Here is a 20,565-nt window from a genome sequence, read left to right on the forward strand (position 1 = left end):
CATAGAGTCAAAATCATGTAAGTCGGGTATGTCCTATCGTATATAGTATCTTTTCATGTACTGTAGTTCAAGCCACCGTGAAAACAGTATTTCAACCTTGAAAAAACAATCCTGTCATCTAGAATATTTATTATTGAAAGCCTTTTTCTCCGATCATTTTGTGTTTATATTTAGATATTTGTTATACATTAATATGAAAAAGTATATGAACCTTTTGGAATTTCTCACATTTCTGCATAAAATCACCATCAAATGTGATCTGATCTTTGTCAAAATCCCACAGATGAAAAAACAGTGTCTGCTTTAACTAAAACCACCCAAACATTTATAGGTTTTCATATTTTAATGAGGATAGCATGCAAACAATGACAGAAGGGGGGAAAATAAGTAAGTGAACCTAAGTGCCTAAGGAGACTCCCGGAGCAATTGAAAGCAATATTTACCAGTTTAAGTGAGGTGTGTGCCCATTCACTGATGAGTGGTTTAAAGCAGCCTTGCCCCACTATAAAACACACACCTGTAAAGAATTGCCTTGTTGAGAAGCATTGTCTGATGTGCATCATGGCTTGGTCAAAAGACCTGTCTGAAGACCTGCGATTTGTTGATTTGTATAAAGCTGGCGTAGGATACAAAACCATCTCTAAAAGTCTGGATGTTCATCAATCGATAGTCACAGAATTTGTCTACATATGGAGAGAGCTTGGCACTGTTGCTTCTCTCCCAAGGAGTGACCATCTACCAAAGATGACACCAAGAGTTCAGCGCAGAATACTCAGAGTATAGAAAAAAGAACCCTACCCTGCTAAAGACTTACAGAAATCACTGACACAGTCCAATATCTCTGTGCACACATCAACTATGTGGCAAACTATAGCCAAGAATGGTGTTCATAGGAGGACTCCACGGAGGAAGCCACTGCTGTCTAAAAAAAACATTGTTGCCCGTTTAATGTTCGCAAAAAGGCACTTGGACACTCCACAGAAGTTTTAGCAAAATATTTTGTGGGCTGATGAAACCAAATTTGAATTGTTTAGGAGTAACACACAACGTCATGTGTGAAGGAAAAATGGAACAGCTCACCAACATCAACACCTCATCCCCACCGTGAAGCATGGTGGAGGGAGCATCATGATTTGGGGCTGTTTTGCTGCCTCGGGGCCTGGACAACTTGCAATCATTAAAGGAAGAATGAATTCAAAAGTTTTGCAGGAAAACCTGAGGTTTTCTGTCAGACAGTTGAAGCTAAAAACGGGATGGATGCTGCAACAAGACAGTGATCCAAAACACACAAGTAAATCAACTTCAGAATGGCTCCAGAAGAACAAAATACACGTTCTGGAGTGGCCAAGTCAAAGTCCATACTTGAACTCCACTGAGATGCTGTGGCATGACCTAAAGACAGCGATTCATGCCAGACATCCCAGGAATCTGATTGAACTACAGCAGTTTTATAGAGTAGAATGGGCCAAAAATATTCCTGAACGATGTGCCCGACTAATCTCCAGCTACAGGAAGCGTCTGGTTGAAGTTATTGCTGCCAAAGGGGGTGGGGTAGGTGGGGGGCACAAAATATTAAATATGATGGTTCACATACTTATTTTTCCCCCTTCTTTCATTGTTTGCATACTATCCTCATTATTAATATCTGAAAACTTATAAAAGTTGGGTTGGTTTTAGTTAGTTGGTTTTTACGTTGTATTGATTTAAATGTGATTTTTATGATCTTCATGTGATGTAAAGCACTTTGAATTGCCTTGTGTTGAATTGTGCTATATAAATAAATTTGCCTTGCCTTGCCTAAAGCAGACACTGTTTTTTCATCTGTGTGATTTTGACAAAGATCAGATCATATTTGATGGTGATGTTATGCAGCAATGTAAGAAATTCCAAAAGGTTCAGATACTTTTTCATAACACAGTAGATGAAATACATGAGTTTATTATTTATATATTTAAGTTATTGAGCGTGTATTTTGTTATAGCACTAGCACACTAATGTAGTTCAAGGCACCATGAAAACAGCTTTTCTACCTTGAAAAAAATTCTGCCATCCAGAATGTAATTTATGACGATGGTGCAGTTGGTAGCTCGAGGTCAACGGTTTGATTCCTGGCTACAACTGCCCACTGTCGAAGTGCCCTTGGGCAAGACACTGAACCCTAATTTGCCCCCAATGGGTTGGCAGCGCCTTGCATGGCAGCAGCACCATCAGTGTGTGAAGGTGTGCGTGAAAGGGTAAATGTGTGCTATTGTAAAGCGCTTTGGGCATTGTAACAATGTAGATAAATGCGCTATATAAGTACTCTCCATTTACCATTTTTATTGACTTATGCTTCAATCATTTTGTGCACATATCAAGAGGTTTGTTATAGATAGCTACAGTATATATAGTTCTACGGACAAAAAATACATTCATTAATTGGTCATTCATTCATTCATTCATTTTCAACACCGCTCATCCTTGTCAGGCTCGCGGAGCTATCGGTATCAAAGAAAAACTGTCACGTGATTGAAGACGTTTGAATAAAATGAGAAAAATTAGAATTAGACAATTAGAAATAATTAGAAATGGAATATTCTCGAGCAATGTGAGCTTTTGAAAGGCAGACTTCTTATTCTCCTCAATGATTCAAACAGCCACACTTACAGAAACCACCACCTACAGAAATTTTTTTACATGTGAACGGCAGTATGCAGGTTTGTTCATGGCTAGCCTGAGCCTTTTATCAGATTGAAGCTACGTCTACACTAGGACGGATAATGGCCTTAACCGTGTAATTAATTGGACTATACGGCATGTCGGCTACACTAGCATGCCTATTAGTTGTTACGGATTAGTTGTTACACGGATAATGTAGGCGGGTAATATCACCCGCCACTTAATATGGACTGCTGTCTCTGTACAACAATCAATACTAAGGAAGTGATGTCATGCTGCGCATCGTAAACAATAGAGGGGGACGATCACAACGTGGCATTCCCGCTCCTCTTTTCTTTTCCACACATTTTTCGTGAACCTTCAAACTACGCCGCAATAATATGCTTCAATTCAGTGGCCATTTGTGGTCCTCCCATCGTGGATGACACGGAGATGAGCGTTTTTTTACAGAGCTCGTCTCCCGCGTTGTCTCTGATCAGCCAGCTTCGGGGCTGGCCCCTCCTAACTCAATGCTGACCGAACATGCGTATATAAAAATGCGTAGAGAAAAATTAAACCCCGAAAAGTGACCTGTGTGGTACCCCCAGTCAAAGAGGCGTGCGATCAGTTTTTTGCATGACATTTCTGCCTGTCAAAACTGTTGCCACTTCCAGGATCGCCACTGTTATGCACAAGCTCTCCTGGTTGCAGCGTCTAGGAAATATACGCAGCGCCACACCATATTTGTTACTTTCCACGTAGTGAGAGTGCAACTGAGCATCGATTGTAACATCCCAAGTAACGATGTCAGGCTTTCGTTGTTTTCTAAAGATTTATTATAATCAAAAATTGCCGACAGTTCATAAAAGCCGATCGTGCTTTCCTTTCATTCTCGGTCCCGCGTGATTCGTTCAAGTGCCTTTACAAAAAAAAAAAACCTGGTCTAGAAGGTGTAGTAATTTCGAAATTTCCCGCCGGTGAGTAATGAGTTTCCGGTTCAGAGGTAAACGATGATGTAACGTAAAGCGATGGTGTAACATATGAGGCTGCTCCTTTCTACGCATGCGTAGTTTGCGTAATTGCAGGTGTACCTTGCAGAAGCGGGGGGGGGGTTCTTAAACACACCTTAAATGTAAGTGCGAACAAGTATAAGTAAAAGCAAAATACCCTGGAGAAAATGATCTGTCCTTGTGTAGACGTAGCCTCAAAGGTGACGACTGCTGGCGAGAAAAGGAGACATCTGATAGATATAACTGGAACAACAGCCTTCCAAAAAATGACTGGGTGCTTTTTGAATGGGGTAAGGATGAAATGGTGTTCAAATGACATTTTCTTGGAGTGATTTCAAAATTTAAGAAATAGATTGAGGTAAAACAAGCAGTTTTAGGAAAAGTCATGAAAGTGCGACACTGTAAGTTGAATAGGCAGAGATTTTTTTTTCTCGGCGTTTCTCGGCGTTGGGTCACTTGACCCATCCCCAAGTTCTTAAAAGTGTTAAAATTCGAATGAAATACAGTATATTGGATTAAATTCATTTTCCCCCTTTAAAATTCTACATGAAATACACCATCACGTCAAAGTAAAAAAAAAAAAAAAAAACAGCAACACAAAAAAAAAGCAGTTCATTTGTGATTTCCTAAAACTGAAAATGCATGACAGTAAAACAATTTGTTTCCATTAAGTCAAATGTACCTGAATGTTTTTAACTGTAATTGCTGTTACTGAATTTGGAGTGAATTCATTTTTTCCCTGAACATCTCTGAACATCCACTTCTTTTTATCTTAGAGGGATGGCTGTGAATGATCAATGGATTTGACGTCCATCATCGTCAGTGGCACTCAAATATGGTCATTCATTCCAGACCTTGAAGTTCAAATGAATTCGATGAATTTTAAAATCCCAAATTACCACACGTTGCACACATTTAAATGTTATCGTTTCTTGCAATTAAAGTGCTCTTTGTTCCGACAAAGCATTATCTTTATGACAAAAACTTTGAAGACATAATGAGGTATTTTTATCCATTTTTTCTCTCTCCATCTTTCCAGTCTGCTACTCTGCTCTCGCCAAATTTTTAGTCACTATCATCTTTACTTTTCCACCATCTGTCAATATTTTTAAGGGTATCTTGTCTCCATGTGGTCTTAAAGGGAAAAAATCTGTTTAAACAGAGCTTTAAGAAGAATTCATATGAGACATGAGATGAAAACGTGCCATTTTGCCTTTTTGTTTTTATGGTTTTTAATTACTTATTTGGTTTAAGTAGACAAATATGCTGTGCCATCTCAAGGTATCTTTTATCATAGACTTCATAACCTTTTGACATGACACGAGAAACGGGGCCGATTCGTAGGGGGCCTATTTTCAAATACTTCAAATTCAAATATTTACAAAACCAAAGCTACTACCGACCAACAACCAAAACAGGCACCTACCTCAGCCATATATGAGTCTCCATGAGCAGCGGCATCAAAAATTCAAAGTCGTTCCCTTATAACGAATACGGCCCGCCTCCACATTTGGTCCGGCCCCCTTAACAATATTTATTTATTTTTATTTTTATTTTTTTTCAATAGTGTTATTTATTTCCTGGATTTTTTTCTGTGAAGAACGCAGAGATGGTTATTTGGTTATTATCTATTTATTTGATAGTGTTATTATTATTTATTATTATATGATATATGATATGATATGATATGATATGATAAAATAATAAAATATAATATATATATATATATATATATATATATATATATATATATATATATATATATATATATATATATATATATATATATATATATATATACATATATATGTATACATTTTATTTACTTTTGTTCCGTGAATAATCCAGAATGGGTTATTTGATTGTGGCTTTCTGAAAAACAATAAATTTTTACCTTTAGGCACTCCTGCAATTGTCACACTTTTTCTGTTACAAACTGACCCGGCCCCTCATCAGAGAAGGGAAAAGTTATGTGGCCCTCACAGGAAAAAGTTTGGGGACCCCTGCCTTATAAAATCCAGATTAATTATTTTCTATATAAGTACAACACAATTTAAAATGGCTATAAAAATCTCAGATTTTACACAAGATGCACAAAAACCACCAAATGCAGAGATAATCACCTTTTTTTTTTTTTAACTGAAAGTTTTCGACAGCTAATAAATCACTCAATTTAACATCAGAAACTTAATACTTGAGGAATTTGAGGAAATTCTTGTGAATAAATGCTTAAATACCTGAATTCTTTCTAGATATGGACACAAAACAGTCTCGATTCTTGGTTAAAAGCAAGAAAAACCCTTCAGTTAGCATTTATTTTACGTAAATATATCGAAGTATGATGCTAGTCTGTCACTCAGTGTGGCAGCCGCCATATGTAAACAAAGCGTTTCCGGTGAAAATTCTTGTGAATAAATGCTAAATCACTGAATTCTTTATACATATGGATGTAAAACAGTCTCGATTCATGGTTAAAAGCAAAAAAAACAAAACAAAACGTGTAGTTAGCATTTATTTTACATAAATACTGTATGTCGAAGAATGATGCTAGTCTGTTAGACAATGTGGCGGCAGCCTTACCACAAAGAGCTTTTTACGTTGAAAATTCTTGTGGAAAAAAAAAAAACGAAAAATATAATACAGTGTATCACAAAAGTGAGTACACCCCTCGCAAAAGCCTGCCCGTCTCATCAGACCATAGGACATGTTTCCAGTAATCCATGTGCTTTGTTGACATGTCTTCAGCAAACTGTTTGCGGGCTTTCTTGTGTACTGTCTTCAGAAGAGGCTTCCTCCTGGGGTGACAGCCATGCACACCATTTGATGTAGAGTGCGGCGTATGGTCTAAGCCAGATATGTCCAAAATCCGGCCCGGGGGCCAAATGCGGCCCGTGGTCAAATTTCATCCGGCCCCTAGCCTCTGTCATAAAATCAATAACGTCTGGCCCACACACAGACTTAATAAATTGGTCAGCAGTACTGCTACCAGCATATGAGGTAGCTTACACACTAAATGCTGCTCCTTATTTACCCACTAAAAAGCAGCATTACTCTAAGCAGCATTACCCCGTGTGACCTTTTACTCCCAATTTTCTAAAATGGCGACAATCAACAAAAAAAAAGAAAGTTGACTGTGACGGCCGACGCTTCAAGGATAGGAGGAAATTGGACTATTTCTTCACTGAAATACGCAACAACTGTGTCTGCCTCATTTGCAAAGAGACAGTCACTGTTTTTAAAGAGTTCAATGTATGGCGATTTTACTAAACAAGACACGCTGCCATGTACGACAGGATAACAGGGAGGATACGTAACGAGAAATTGAAGCAACTTGAAGCTAGTTTAATGTCACAGCAGCAGTGTTTCCCAAGAGCCCAAGAGTCAAAGGCTTAGCCACAAAGGCTAGTTGCGAGATTTTTGAAATTATTAATTAAAATAAATAAATAAAGCAAATGAGACACACATAATGGCTTGCTAAAATTTGCTTAAATATATTGTTCAACATAAAGGACGTCCGCCAAGGTCGGCCCACCACATGTTTACCACACCAAATCTGGCCCCCTTTGCAAAAAGTTTGAACACCCCTGGTCTAAGCACTAACAGCCTGACCCCCCCACCTCTTCAATCTCTGCAGCAATGCTGACAGCACTCCTGTAACGAGTCACATGACATTTTGAAGGGGAAATGACAAGCAGTACTCAATTTGGACATTTAGAGATGTGGGTACTTACTAAGGGGTGTACTCACTTTTGTTGACAGGGGTTTAGATATTAATGGCTATATTTTGAGTTATTTTGAGGGGAAAATAAACAAACTCTATTATATAAGCTGCACACAGACTACTTTTCATTGTGTCAAAGTGTCATTTTGTCAGTGTTGTCCCATGAAAAGATATACTTAAATATCTGCAAAAATGCGAGGGGTGTACTCACTTTTGTGATACACTGTAATTATGTTGAATCCTCGAACAAATCACTTCTGAGACAATACTTCCTCTTTGTATGCGGTACAGCTTTCGTACTTTTTCAACATAAATCCTTACAGTACACAGTCAGCAATTAGTTTCTCAACAGGTCTAACTTGTAAAACATAAAAAAAATTAAAAAAAACTGGGATTACAATGAATAATAAAAACCCATTCTTTTGCGAGTTTCATTCATAATACATGTTTTGGATGGTTATTTTGCGATTTAGGGGGTATTTAGGGGTACTTGTGGGGTGGCGTGGCTCAGTGGTAGAGTAGTTGTCCCCCAACCCAGAGGTTGTGGGTTCGATTCTTCGCCCTGATGAACTTGTCTAAGTATCCTTAAGCAAGATACTGAACCCCACGTTGCTCCTGGTGGTGTGTCACCAGTAGGTGAATGGCGAGATAGCGCTTTGAGCGCCTTGAAAGGTGGAAAAGCGCTATATAAGTATAACACCATTTACTTAAAGGGTTAATTCCGACTTGTAATTTGGGTTACGTTGCCAGCGTAGGAACGGAACTCGTTCATAACCCGGGAACTACCTGCAGACAAGGAAACTTTCATTATTCACTGTTTCCCCTTTTTAAATATCAACAATTTGATCAATTCTGCTTGGAATCCATCGGCTTTTCTTCTAGACAACTCGCACAAACTTGCACTCGATGTAGAAACAACAGTAACTTGTTATTCACATACCCTATTCCACAGCAGTAGTTCATCTCGGGGCATTTTGTTGTTTTCTCACTGGCTTCTGCTTTTCTGATGTAAGCAGAATCTCTCTTTTTCTCGCTAAAGTTGTTGGGGAGTAAATGTCAGCTTTGAAATAGTGTAACTGCACCTCGGGTGGTGGTGGATAGTAGGGGGGAAAAAAATTCTGATCAATAAAAAGGTGAACTTTGTTGACTACTAAATTTCAAATATTGCTGCCGGCTCAGCTCTCTGGTGCAGATATACCCAATAAAAAGACGATTTAAATGCCTCATAAAAGTCTCAAGTTTGAAGTCGACATGTGTAAGTTTTCATTATCACCTGCTGCACTTTCAAATATAATAAAAAAACTGGTCCTGGAGGAAATCATGGAAATAAAAATCATCTGAAACGCGCCATGTTTGGAAATCTTTTTTGGGTTTTTTTGTTTGTTTTTTTAAAAATATGATTAAAAATCACATTTGAGCATACTTTACAGTTAGGTAACAGTAAAAAGAAAGTATTTAAAAAATTGTCTTTATTGGAAAGTTCTGGACATTATGCAAAAATGCAGCATTATTATTATTATCATCCTTTGCATTAATATGATTATTTATCAATTTTTTCAACATGTATTCAATTTAAAATATATATATAAACACATTCAGCATAGTTTTTATAAAATAAAATATGTTTAACACATCTATTATTTATTTATTCATTTATTTATTTATTTATGTATTCATTTTATTGTTTTCTGGTATTTATATATATATATATATATATATATATATATATATATATATATATATATATATATATATATATATATATATATATATATATATATATTGCAGCAATAATGAAAACATTATATTACTAATAATAATGAGTGTTATGGATTTTAACAATTAGAGAAATAGTATTACAAATTCCGTCATATGATTCGTTTTTGTGATTTTTGTTTTGTTGTTTTTAAAATATACTGTGTATATATATATATATATATATATTAGTGTTGTCCGACAATGACTTTTTAACCGATATACCGATGTTGTCCCACTCCAAAAATCCGATACCGATATCACACTGGTACGTGCAATCATGGACTTATCATATTATGGCTAACTGGATTCAGATGCTCCGCTGTATGCTTTATTAAATGATAAATGAAAGTTTTTCCGAATAAACATAAATGACACATAAGAGAACAACTTCAACTAAAGTTGTAGAAAAAGTGCCTAAATCGCACCACTACATTTACGGCCCGAGCACCAACTGGCGCGAGAGCCGAATTGAAATGCAAAGGATTTTTTTAAATTACTAATTTGGAGGCTTTAACATGCTCGAAAACTCACCAAAATTTGCACATACATGCAACGTAGCGTAAATTTTGATAATTTTGCAACCTTGCGAAAAAAATGTAACAAAATGGCTCAGTGGCGCCCCCTTGAAATTTTCGAAAAGGCCTCTGCTATTAGCAGGGGTGCACATATTTTTTTTGCCCAGGTTCTCAGAGGAGGACCTGGAGACGTGACTTGGTCCTCATTGAGCTTGAGAGCCGACCCGCCTGATGCGATAAAATTATGACAAGCTTTAGTTAGAGCCATTCATTCATTCATTCATTTTCCATGCCGCTTCTTCCTCACGAGGGTCACGGGGTGCTGGAGCCTATCCCAGCTAACTACGGGCAGTAGGCAGGGTACACCCTGAACTGGTTGCCAGCCAATTGCAGGGCACAAGGAGACATACAACCATTCACGCACACACTCATACCTACGGTCAATTTAGAGTGTTCAATCAGCCTACCATGCATGTTTTTGGGATGTGGGAGGAAACCGGAGTTCCCGGAGAAAACCCACACAGGCACGGGGAGAACATGCAAACTCCACACAGGAAGGCCGAAGCCCGGGATTGAACCCTTGATCTTAGAACTGTGAGGCAGACGTGCTAACCACTGAGCCACCGTGCCGCCTAGTTAGAGCCAAATACCTTTAATTAATTATATTAACAATTAATGCCTGATTAACATCAACTGGCACATCAAAATTGCCATTACTTTGAAGTGAAATGTAAAGAAATAAACATAAAAGCAGTACTAATTCAAAATAAAGGGCATTATGCGGCTCCCACATTAACTCCAAGCTTTTGTAAAAGTCGGATGTCCTCCTCCTCAGAAGAGCTCATTGAACGTGCATGTTTAGCTTTGTGAAATGCGAGCAAAAACACGTTTGTCAGTACATGGCGCTGCTCTTCATTAACTTTATTTCGCCACTTGTCCATAGAGTGGGGTGCTGCCTGACATCGATAGTTTGCTTAATTGCCACATGCTCTGTTTTTTTTCGTGCTTTTCAAAGTTTGGATGGCTGAAATTCTTTTACCCTACATAAAATGCGCTGCTCTTATCAGCAACATTGGGATTCTCACGGCAAATGTTGTACCACATATCCGTGCGAGCATAATTTGCTTCTAGCCATGGTACCTCCTGCAGCCACTTTTCAGCAAAAGTCCTTTTTTCGGTAGCTCCGGTGACGTCTCTGTCGTCTGTCTGTCCTTTGACAGGGGTGGGGGAACACGGAAATAATTACTCAGTGGGGCCTGCCTCCGACATTTTGAGAAGTGATTATCTCGTGTCCGCCGCAAATACAGTGGTCAGCCATCGGTACGCAAAAGCGTATGGAAGCCGTTGAGGGCCAGCGCGTTTGTATACGTCCAGTACGCATGCGCGCATGCGGACCACTTATGTGCACCCCTGGCTATTAGGTTTTTTCAACGTAGAGCGAGAATATTCAGGGAGTCGATACGTTGTGCAAAACTTTTCCAAAAAGTCTCTTGCACCTATATAACAAACCCAACAGGATATCGGGTATTTTGGATTGAATGTGAAATTTATATCGAATGGAATACCGCAAGCAACACGTCAATTTTGCTCATTAATATTCATGAAGTTAGCATTTGTTGCTAGGCGTGTCAACCTCCTGTTTGTCCCTAATAGTAAATGCATGGAAATAGTGTATGAAGGAGATGTTTACTGAGCTAAGCCTACCAATTCTGTCCGAAAACTATGTCCCTGGTGCCAAATTCACTGGTAAAGACGTGGAAGAACATACAAATGTTCAGTTAAAAAGATGGCTTGATTGTCGAGGGTAGAAAAAAACAGGAAAAAGAGCCGACGTGATCCAGAGGTAGCTTTTTTATCAACACCTTTTTCTTGTGTGCATTACACCACTGACAATGACATTCTCCTGTTTCAACAATCTATCTTTTACCACCATATGCCCTGTCTTTCTTATATAGTATATCCTCTGTTTGTCTTACGTCTCCGACCGTTCTTGGGGGTCATTTACATTGTGATCGCAAATGCTACTCAGTGACAGCCAACGAACTCTTTTAATTTGTTCATGTCTAACAAATCTTAATTTTATAATTTATTTACACTTCCCCCTTACTAAAGTTTTTTTTTTTACAACAGAAAAGGTGACAACAGTGGCAGTTAGATACCATTTTATTTTTTTTTCAGGTCATTCATTGTCAGACAGAAGCAGCACGGCAAAACGCCACGCAAAAAAATAAGTAAAAATATCAAAATGGCTTACCTCTTCGTACTCCGTAGGACCCTGGCCCCCAACAAAATGTTTACTGCATATGAAGGTGAATGGCTTCACCTTGCTGGCATTAAACTGGTCTTTTGATGTCCACACAAGTTGTTCCATTCTTCACATTTATTTCTCCATGTTTTTGGTTCCGGGAAATGTATGAAGAAAACATCCTTCATATGTCTTAATGTCTTTTGTCGTTTCTAGTTCCATAGCAGCAGTGTTTACTTGGCATGTTCTTGTTTGAACAATTACCGGGAGAAAAAAGGAGTAATAACATGAGTTGTATTTGAGGGCGTGTCTATGTTGACCCACTTCCCGTGTTAAGATGGCGACGTACGGTCTAAAAATAGCATTCGTACGGTATGCTATTACAGGGTCCTGTGTTATGAGTTTTCATTTACATGCCTGACCTGGGCAGGGTGCCAAATTCGGCCATTTTTTTGGAATCAAACCAAATTCAGTAAATAACTAATAAGTCTTTTTCACATCTGGCATTTATGAGAGGTTTCCCAGCCTGGGACACGACTGCATTGAAATATTACCCATTAGGACTAGCATCCCCTGCTGGAAACAGTAAACGCCCTGTTTTACGAGACAAGCTTCTCCTACAAGGGAAAATAATTAATTGACCTCAAACCTGCATCAGTGGAGCCTTAAGACATGTGTTCAGGTGCCTAATGAAAAATATTGACTTTTTGTTGAAACAGAGGGGTCCAAACAGGAAAGTGAAAATGGCCGTCGCCATTTTGTCTGGCCACAAATTTTGAACATTCATAATTAATATACAACATATCTGCGCCAAGCTTCCGGTGCTTGATGAGAGTCTTATCCTGAAAGGTTTTGTAGGGGGTCATTTGCATTAACCCTATAGCGCCAACTAGTGGCAACAGAAAGCCACTCATTTTACTTATAAATGTCCATCTCCTTTCAGGTTGGTCAGTGTAGTCACAAGACCTATTGTAATACTACATTTTAAGGCCCATGTCCACATGTCTCTGTCTGTTGCCATGACAACCCTTTGTTCGCCATTTAAAGGAATTAGATTTCTTCAAGGACTTAGACACCTAATAGAGCCACGAAATTGATCTTGGTCGAATTTGCCCAATTAGAAGATTCATTTTGATTTTGAATAAGGGCGTGGCTGCACAGCTCAATAGCGCCTCTTTTTTAGTATGACTCTCTTCAATTTTTTTTTTTCACCTAGGTGTGTGAATGTATTTCTCATCTCAGGATATACGAAAACTAGGGCTGTCAAAATTATCGCGTTAACGGGCAGTAATTAATTTTTTAAATTAATCATGTTAAAACATTTGATGCAATTAACGCACATGCCCGGCTCAAACAGATTAAGATGACAGTACAGTGCAATGCCCGCTTGTTACTTCTTTTTTGGTGTTTGGCGCCCTCTGCTGGCGCTTGGGTCCAACTGATTTTATGGGTTAGTACCATGAGTTAGCATGGTGTAATTATTGACATCAACAATGGCGAGCTACTAGTGTATTTTTTGATTGAAAATTTTACAAATTTTAATAAAACAAAAACATTAAGAGGGGTTTTAATATAAAACTTCTACTAACATTTATCTTTTAAGAACTACAAGTCTTTCTATCCATGGATCACATTAAGAGAATGTTAATAATGTTAATGCCATCTTGTTGATTTATTGTTATAATAAACAAATACAGTACTTATGTACTGTATGTTGAATGTATATATCTGTCTTGTGTCTTATCTTTCCATTCCAACAATAATTTACAGAAAAATATGGCATATTTTAAAGATGGTTTGAATTGCGATTAATCACGATTAATTAATTTTTAAGCTGTAATTAACTCGATTAAAAATTGTAATCGTTTGACAGCCCTAACGAAAACATCTGTCAGCCACCCCCAGAACAGAAAAGATGATCCAAACAAAAAAAGAGGCGAGTTTCGAGCACATGTTAGTTTCTTGGGAGGTGATGAGAGGGGGATGATCTGCCTGAGCTGCATGCCGTCCGAGTTGCACCAAACTGTGAGAGCCCGTTCAGTCCTGCTTGCAGGCCAGGGCTATTTATTTTTTTATTCTTTTTTTTTTTTTAATATATATTTTTCGTATCTCACCTGGGCCTTCTGTTGAAAAAAAACCAAAAAGCTATATATCCTTTGAAGCTCACTGAGCCGATGTCTCAAATCCACCTATGTGATTTTCATGTCTTATTTTATCATTTTTCACTCAATCGATGTCGTCCAACATCATGAAATCCTGACTTTTCCCCCTTTTTCCCCTACTCCCTAGCTTGCCCTTCATCTTGTGCCATCTGCAGCAGCAGGTGGTCCTGCCAGTCGTGCGTCCCCGAGCACCCACTGCTGAGCGCCGAGGGCGACCGGTGCCTGGCGACCTGTCCTGCCGGCACTTACCGGGACGAGCACAGAAGGCGATGCAGACGTGAGCCCCCTTTTCACATTTCCCTCGACTCTGCAATCTTCGAGCGTTTGTCCCGGTTTTATTAGCGCTTCTTTGATTTTTTAATCATGGCGATTTCTTTTTCTTAACTCACAATTCCGCTCCCTTTCCACAAAAAGTGAGTCAGCGGCTGAGTGAGTCACGAAAATTCGCTGCCACTTGTTTGTTTCTATTGATTGCTTATTGATTCGTCCACTGGGCTTACCAACGTCATTTATTGAGCTTCATCTTTCTTTATTTGAGAATTAGGATGTGACGTACGTGCACACAGAAAGGTCAACAGTAACTTTCGTAAAGAAAGGCACGCAGCAGGGACAATTTGATGACATTCAATGTAGATTCTCTCAATTCCAATGTGCTTTTGTGCAGAAACATTCCATTTCATTGAGCTTTAATGCTGACTCAAAGTCAGGCTTGATGCAGATGTCTATTAGTGAGCTTCAATGTTGTCTGTTGCATAAAGGTTGACTGATATATGGGCCGACCGATATATCGGGTCAATATATGGACCTGTTTCTAACGTCGGCCATCTGCTGATTAACAAAAAAAAAAAAAAAAAGCCGAAAAAAAAAGGATTTTGATCAGGCATCTGTGTGGGCAACTGCGGCCACTGCTGTCCGACGGCAAGACCCCGGAAGGACCTTGCAGCAGCTTGAAGGCAGGAAGCTTCAGGCTTGCCTGTTTTGTAAATATTGTAAGACTTTTTTATTTTGCATGACAGAATATGCAATGTTGCTTTAGCCTTTTAAGGTGTTTACTGAGCGATCCTTACACTCCAAATGTATCTCGTAGTGTTAGCGTAGCATTCGCGTTAGCATTAGCTTTAGCATGGCGAGCATCGTCTTACACTCTCACTTGTTTACATCTTGACGTCCCAGTGGGTTTAATTATTTGAAAACAATGTACTGTTCTTGCTGAGTGTGTATAATCATAAAAAGAAGTGCTGCATTCGTTAGTTGGTAGCACTAGATCGAGGTGATCGTTTAAGTTTCAGGTCAGCATTGCAAATTTGAAGCTGTTGAAGCATTTTTTTTTTTTTGCCTTTTATAATCGACGTGCTTTAAAAAAAATAAATTAAAAAAAGTATATCTGCCTCCAATATCAGCTTACAAAATCAGCTTTGAATATCAGCAATCGCCTGACTTTTTTTTTTTTTTTTTTTTTGGATCTCGGTATCAGCATCGGAAAATGTAAATAACTTAAAATTTTAAATGTATAGACGGTTATGAATACGCTGTAGTGTGTGTTTGAGTTTATCACAGTGAAAGCATACTCAACGTTCTGACTGAGTCGGACCCCTACGGGAAGGCATGGCGCAATGTCTGTGGGAGCGGTCTTGTCAACTGATGGTGGAGTCTATGGATGAATGTATTTATTAAGGGAGACTAAGGGAATCATGCAGAGACACTGAAATGTAGTGTTCTGTGTCATGTGCATAGGTGTGATAAGAGATGTCATACTGTTCCATGACCTGAGCTAGAGGAAGCATATAGATCTTAAATAAACGTGGTCAGAGATTAGACCTTTGAGGAACCCCACATGTGAATTTGGTTCATTCCGACTGATGGTTTCCGATTGAAAGAAATAAATCCCTATCATGTGAATAGGATATGAACGACTGAAAAAGAGTGTCAGTGAGCCCTACCCACTGTTTCAATCTGGTGTGTTGTATGTTGTGATCAACCGTGTCGAATGCAGCATTGAGATCCAATAATAGCAGAACAGATGATTTGCCTACGCCAGTATTCCGACGAATATCGTTTAGGACTAGACATGTGCCTATTACCGGTTTCGAGGTATACCGTGGTATGAAAACGTCAAGGTTCCAAAACCGCAAAAATTTTCCATCATACCGTCTCTAAGGTATTAACTACTTTTTATGTCCCAAAATGCATGGAGAAATCCCTCGCGTGCAGCTGTAAGGCTAAACCCTCCCCTAACGGTTGCTGCTCAGTGTCAGTGAGTCACCTGTGCTACACGATGGCTGGAGGAGGTGAAACTTTTTACCCCCATCGAAGAAAACAAAATCGCTGGTATGGGAATACTTCAGTTACAGGCGGCCAAGGCTTAGAGGGGGAGGGCCAACCGACATGTATAACATGTTTGCGGACGGTGTCTGGCGAGGAGGCAATACCTCCAATATGATTTTGCATTAATACAAAATTAAAGGTGAGTAAACACTGTCATGAATGTTACCCACCAGCTACGAGAGTTAACTCCAGCATGTTTAGTGTGTCTAGCGTTGGTAAAACTTGATTTTTTTTCTCTCTGGCAACAGTCTGTGTTAAGAAAGAGTGTGTCTGAATATAAACATGATATAAACATGAACTTTTTTTTTTTTTTTCTGATGGTAATAATGTTGAGCTGTGGGTTTAGGCTCATCTTAAGGACTGCATTTATTTTAATTTACTGTTTTTTTTTTTTTTTTTTTTTTTTTTTTTTTTTTTTTTTTTTTTTTATATTATACTCATGTTCAAAATTGCTGAGCTGTAATTGCAAAAGCGTGACAAGCACAGTCTCGGCGCTGTGTTGTGGCCGAAATCCAGACTGAAATTAGTTAAAAAGATTGTTTTGCATCATAAAAGCCTGGATGTGTTCAAAAACAACCTTCTTGATAAACAGATAAACGGCAAACAGAAGCATAACAAGTCAAAAAAAGAGACCTCCAAAACTAAACTAAATAATATTTCCTTGCTAAATGATTAATGAAAAGCTTAATGATGGATTGCAAGCACCTATGAGGTGCATACCCCCACCTACTGTACAAGAGTGTGCAGCACCCATCTGAAGGCGCGCTGCTTTCACCGTTGGTTTTTATCGACCAATATCTTGTTCCCCTGCCTAATCTTGCTTGTACTCGTGTTGCTGCCTCTAGTGCTCAGTTACGGTATAGTTGCTGATTGCACCGGAGGCATGAAAACGAAACTATCAATTCACAATGAGAAGAAAAAAAATAAAAACAAAAGTAACATGTAACGCAGGCAACAATTTGAAAAGTAGTGCAGCAAAAAGTACAGATACATGCTGTAAAATGTAAAAGTAAAAAATAGCACTTCATATTTGTACTCAAGTAAAGTACTGATGCACAAAAAGTGGACTTAAATAGAGTAATTAAGTATTTTTTCTTTGTTACATTCCACTACTGCAAAGCAGGCTACCTCCACTTTGGTGTCTAGAAATTTAGCATGAGCTTTCTCTCGCGGACTTTTATAGTTTAAAGGATCTTTATTGATTAAGATCTCAATTTTGAGCAGATACCGTAATTTCCCGAATATAAGGCGCATCCGTGTATAATGCGCACCCCAAATTTACTTGTAAAATCTAGGGAAAAATATTGTACCCGTTTATAACGCGCACCCTAATTTTAGCACCAATAAATAGAAGAATACAAGAAAACAGAGCTCGTGTACAGATACAGAAATGTCATTTTACTGACTGGTGAAACACAGCACAAGCATAGCATATTGGTAGTTCAAAACATAACCATAAACTGACAATATTTACGGTAATAATACGATTTGACAACTTCTCCAGCTTACCAGAATCTAGGAGAAAACAAAACAGATGTGACTTTTCTTTTAAAGGCTGCTGTATAACTTGCTCGTTTCATCATGATGAATAAATGTTTCTTCCATGGATTGATACGGTAAAATGAAAGTGAGAAAGTAACTCGGAAATCCGTGAGAGCTCATCGCTATGACCACGACAGTAATAGGAACTATTGTTATTTGGGATTGAGTTTCCTGAGGGACAGTTATAGTTGACGGACACAGGAAGTCTGTGTGCTTACATTATGGTCAGAGTTGCGGAGCTGCAATAAACGTTGACTCAAATGAGTTCAAGAAACTAAATTCCGTGCTTTATGAAGAGTAAAAAAAGCAGAATTTAACACAGACGAAATAATTCGGCCGATTAGAGTGAAGTATTACCGAAACAAAATGGTGACGTCACGTACCGTAATGGTCGGCAACGGGTCGCCACATACGTTTCTTCAACACAACGTGGCCGTGTCAATAAAAAAAAATCGGTTTATATATATATGTAATATATATATATATTTCTGTCTCCATCCATGTACTCGTTTATAATGCGCACCATGATTTTACAAGTTGATTTTGGGGGGAAAAAGTGCGCGTTGTATTCGGGAAATTACGGTAATTTCCTCACTATAACGTAGTCTGACCGGTGATGCCGTGCGACTATGTGAAAGCGTGCGATCGTGGCAATTACGTGCTTCTGTGTGAAAGGCGCAGGCCAGGAAAGGAGCGTGTTTAATAATGCAGTCAGCTCTAATGTTGGATGACTTAGCGGCATTAAATATTATTGCCTGAATTCCCGCGCTAACCCTCAGGGAACGCAAAGGTAAAATTGCAGCCCCACATGATGGATCTGCAATATAACCTCGGCAGAAGGAGGCGGGACGAGAGGCGGGAGACTCGTTTGCTCTCGTGCCATCCGCAGCGCCATTAATCAGGCAATCTGCCTCGAGGTCCGCTCGTACCCCCGAGCCAGGACTGCTAAGTAAAAGCCAGTCGAAGAGGAGGAGGCCGAGCCCTGAGGGTGTGCTAATATGCTAACGCACTCGGAATGGTTTTGGCTTCTGTGACTCTTGAAAGAAAGACAAGAAACGACTCCAGTGCTGTATTTCACACCTTAATGAGTACCGTAGCGAGGACAAGAGACGCCTGCCGTGTTTTTCTGTTCAGCTTGATGAGTAGAGGCATAGCGTTGCTGTTGTCCCGTGTCACACATCTGATATTCCCATACTATGGCGCAATTTCCCGCACATGCATTTAATCGTGCACTCATCGAGCTGGCAAGAGTCAATGAATGCTCTGGCGAGCGATCCCTCGCCATCTCGTCTAAGGTCTGACCCCATCTGTTTGGTGTTGAAATATACAGTGATATGAAAACGTATCTGGACTTTTTGGAATTTCTTACATTTCTGCATAAAATCACCATCAAATGTGATCTGATCTTTGTTAAAATCACACGGATGAAAAAACTGTGTCTACTATAAATAACACCACCCAAACATTTATAGATTTTCGTAGTTTAATGGGGATTGCATGAAAACAATGACAGAAGGGGAAGCGAATAAGTAAGTGAAGCCTCTGCCTAAGGAGACTTAAACAGCAATTGAAACCAATTTTTACCACACAATTTCTGTCAGGTGTGTGCCCAATCACTGATGAGTGGTTAAAAGCTGCCCTGCCCACTATAAAACACATTCCTGATAAGAATTGTCTTGATGAGAAGCATTGTCTGATGCGCATCATGGCTCGGTCAAAAGAGCTGTCTGAAGACCTACGATCAAGGATTGATGATTTTATAAAGCTGAGAAAGGATACAAAACCAGCTCTAAAAGTCTGGATGCTAATAAATCGACAGTCAGAGAAGTTGTCTACAAATGGAGAGAGTTTAGCACTGTTGCTTCTCTTCCAAGGAGTGACCGTCCTCCAAAGATGACACCAAAGTTCAGCGCAAAATACTCAGGCAGGTAAAAAAAAAGAACCCTAGAGTGTCTGCTAAAGAATTACAGAATTCATTGGCACAGTCCAATACGTCTGTGCACACATCAACTATATGGCCAAGAATGGTGTTAATTGCAGGACTCCACAGAGGAAGCCACTGCTGTCTAAAAAAAAAAAAAAAACATTCTTGCTCGTTTAATGTTCGCAGAAAGGCACTTGGACACTCCACAGAAATTTTGGCAAAATATTTTGTGGACTATGAAACCAAAGTTGAATTGTATGGGAGTAACACACAATGTCACGTTTGGAGGAAAACCAACATCAACACCTCGTCTCCACTGTGAAGCATGGTGGCGGGAGCTTCATGATTAGGGGCTGTTTTGCTGCCTCAAGGCCTGGACAACTATCATTAATGGAAGAATTAATTCAAAAGTTTTGCAGGAAAACCTGAGGCTGTCTGTGTCACATTTGGACAGAATGGAGCAGACTCACGTGCAGAATTCTGTCTTTATTGAACACAAACAATCAGAAGCAGGAACAAATTTAGGGCGCTCCAGAAGGAGGAAATAACGAGCTATGATATAAAATGATACAAACGGGAAACAAGAGAGCCAGGCAAAATGCACTTGAGTAGGACACTATAACAAAGGACTTGGCACTAGGCATAAAATAACAAACTGTGGTAGAATACTATAAATAAACTTACAATGTAGAATATCTTGGACTATGAATACTGGCTGTAGTGACA

At 39.0% G+C, this 20,565-nt stretch overlaps 1 protein-coding gene across 3 annotated transcripts in view; it reads left to right on the forward strand.

Annotated features, from left to right (window-relative positions):
- Positions 1 to 20,565, forward strand: part of fras1 (Fraser extracellular matrix complex subunit 1) — a 451,829-nt gene that overhangs the window by 213,734 nt on the left and 217,530 nt on the right. For all 3 annotated transcript variants that reach the window (XM_057831795.1, XM_057831797.1, XM_057831798.1), the window contains one exon: positions 14,176 to 14,325. In XM_057831795.1, coding sequence (XP_057687778.1) covers positions 14,176 to 14,325 — 150 coding nt within the window. The remainder of the gene's footprint in view (positions 1 to 14,175; positions 14,326 to 20,565) is intronic.

The sequence above is a fragment of the Corythoichthys intestinalis genome, chromosome 3 (genome assembly GCF_030265065.1).
Source record: "Corythoichthys intestinalis isolate RoL2023-P3 chromosome 3, ASM3026506v1, whole genome shotgun sequence".
Classification (NCBI taxonomy): domain Eukaryota; kingdom Metazoa; phylum Chordata; class Actinopteri; order Syngnathiformes; family Syngnathidae; genus Corythoichthys; species Corythoichthys intestinalis.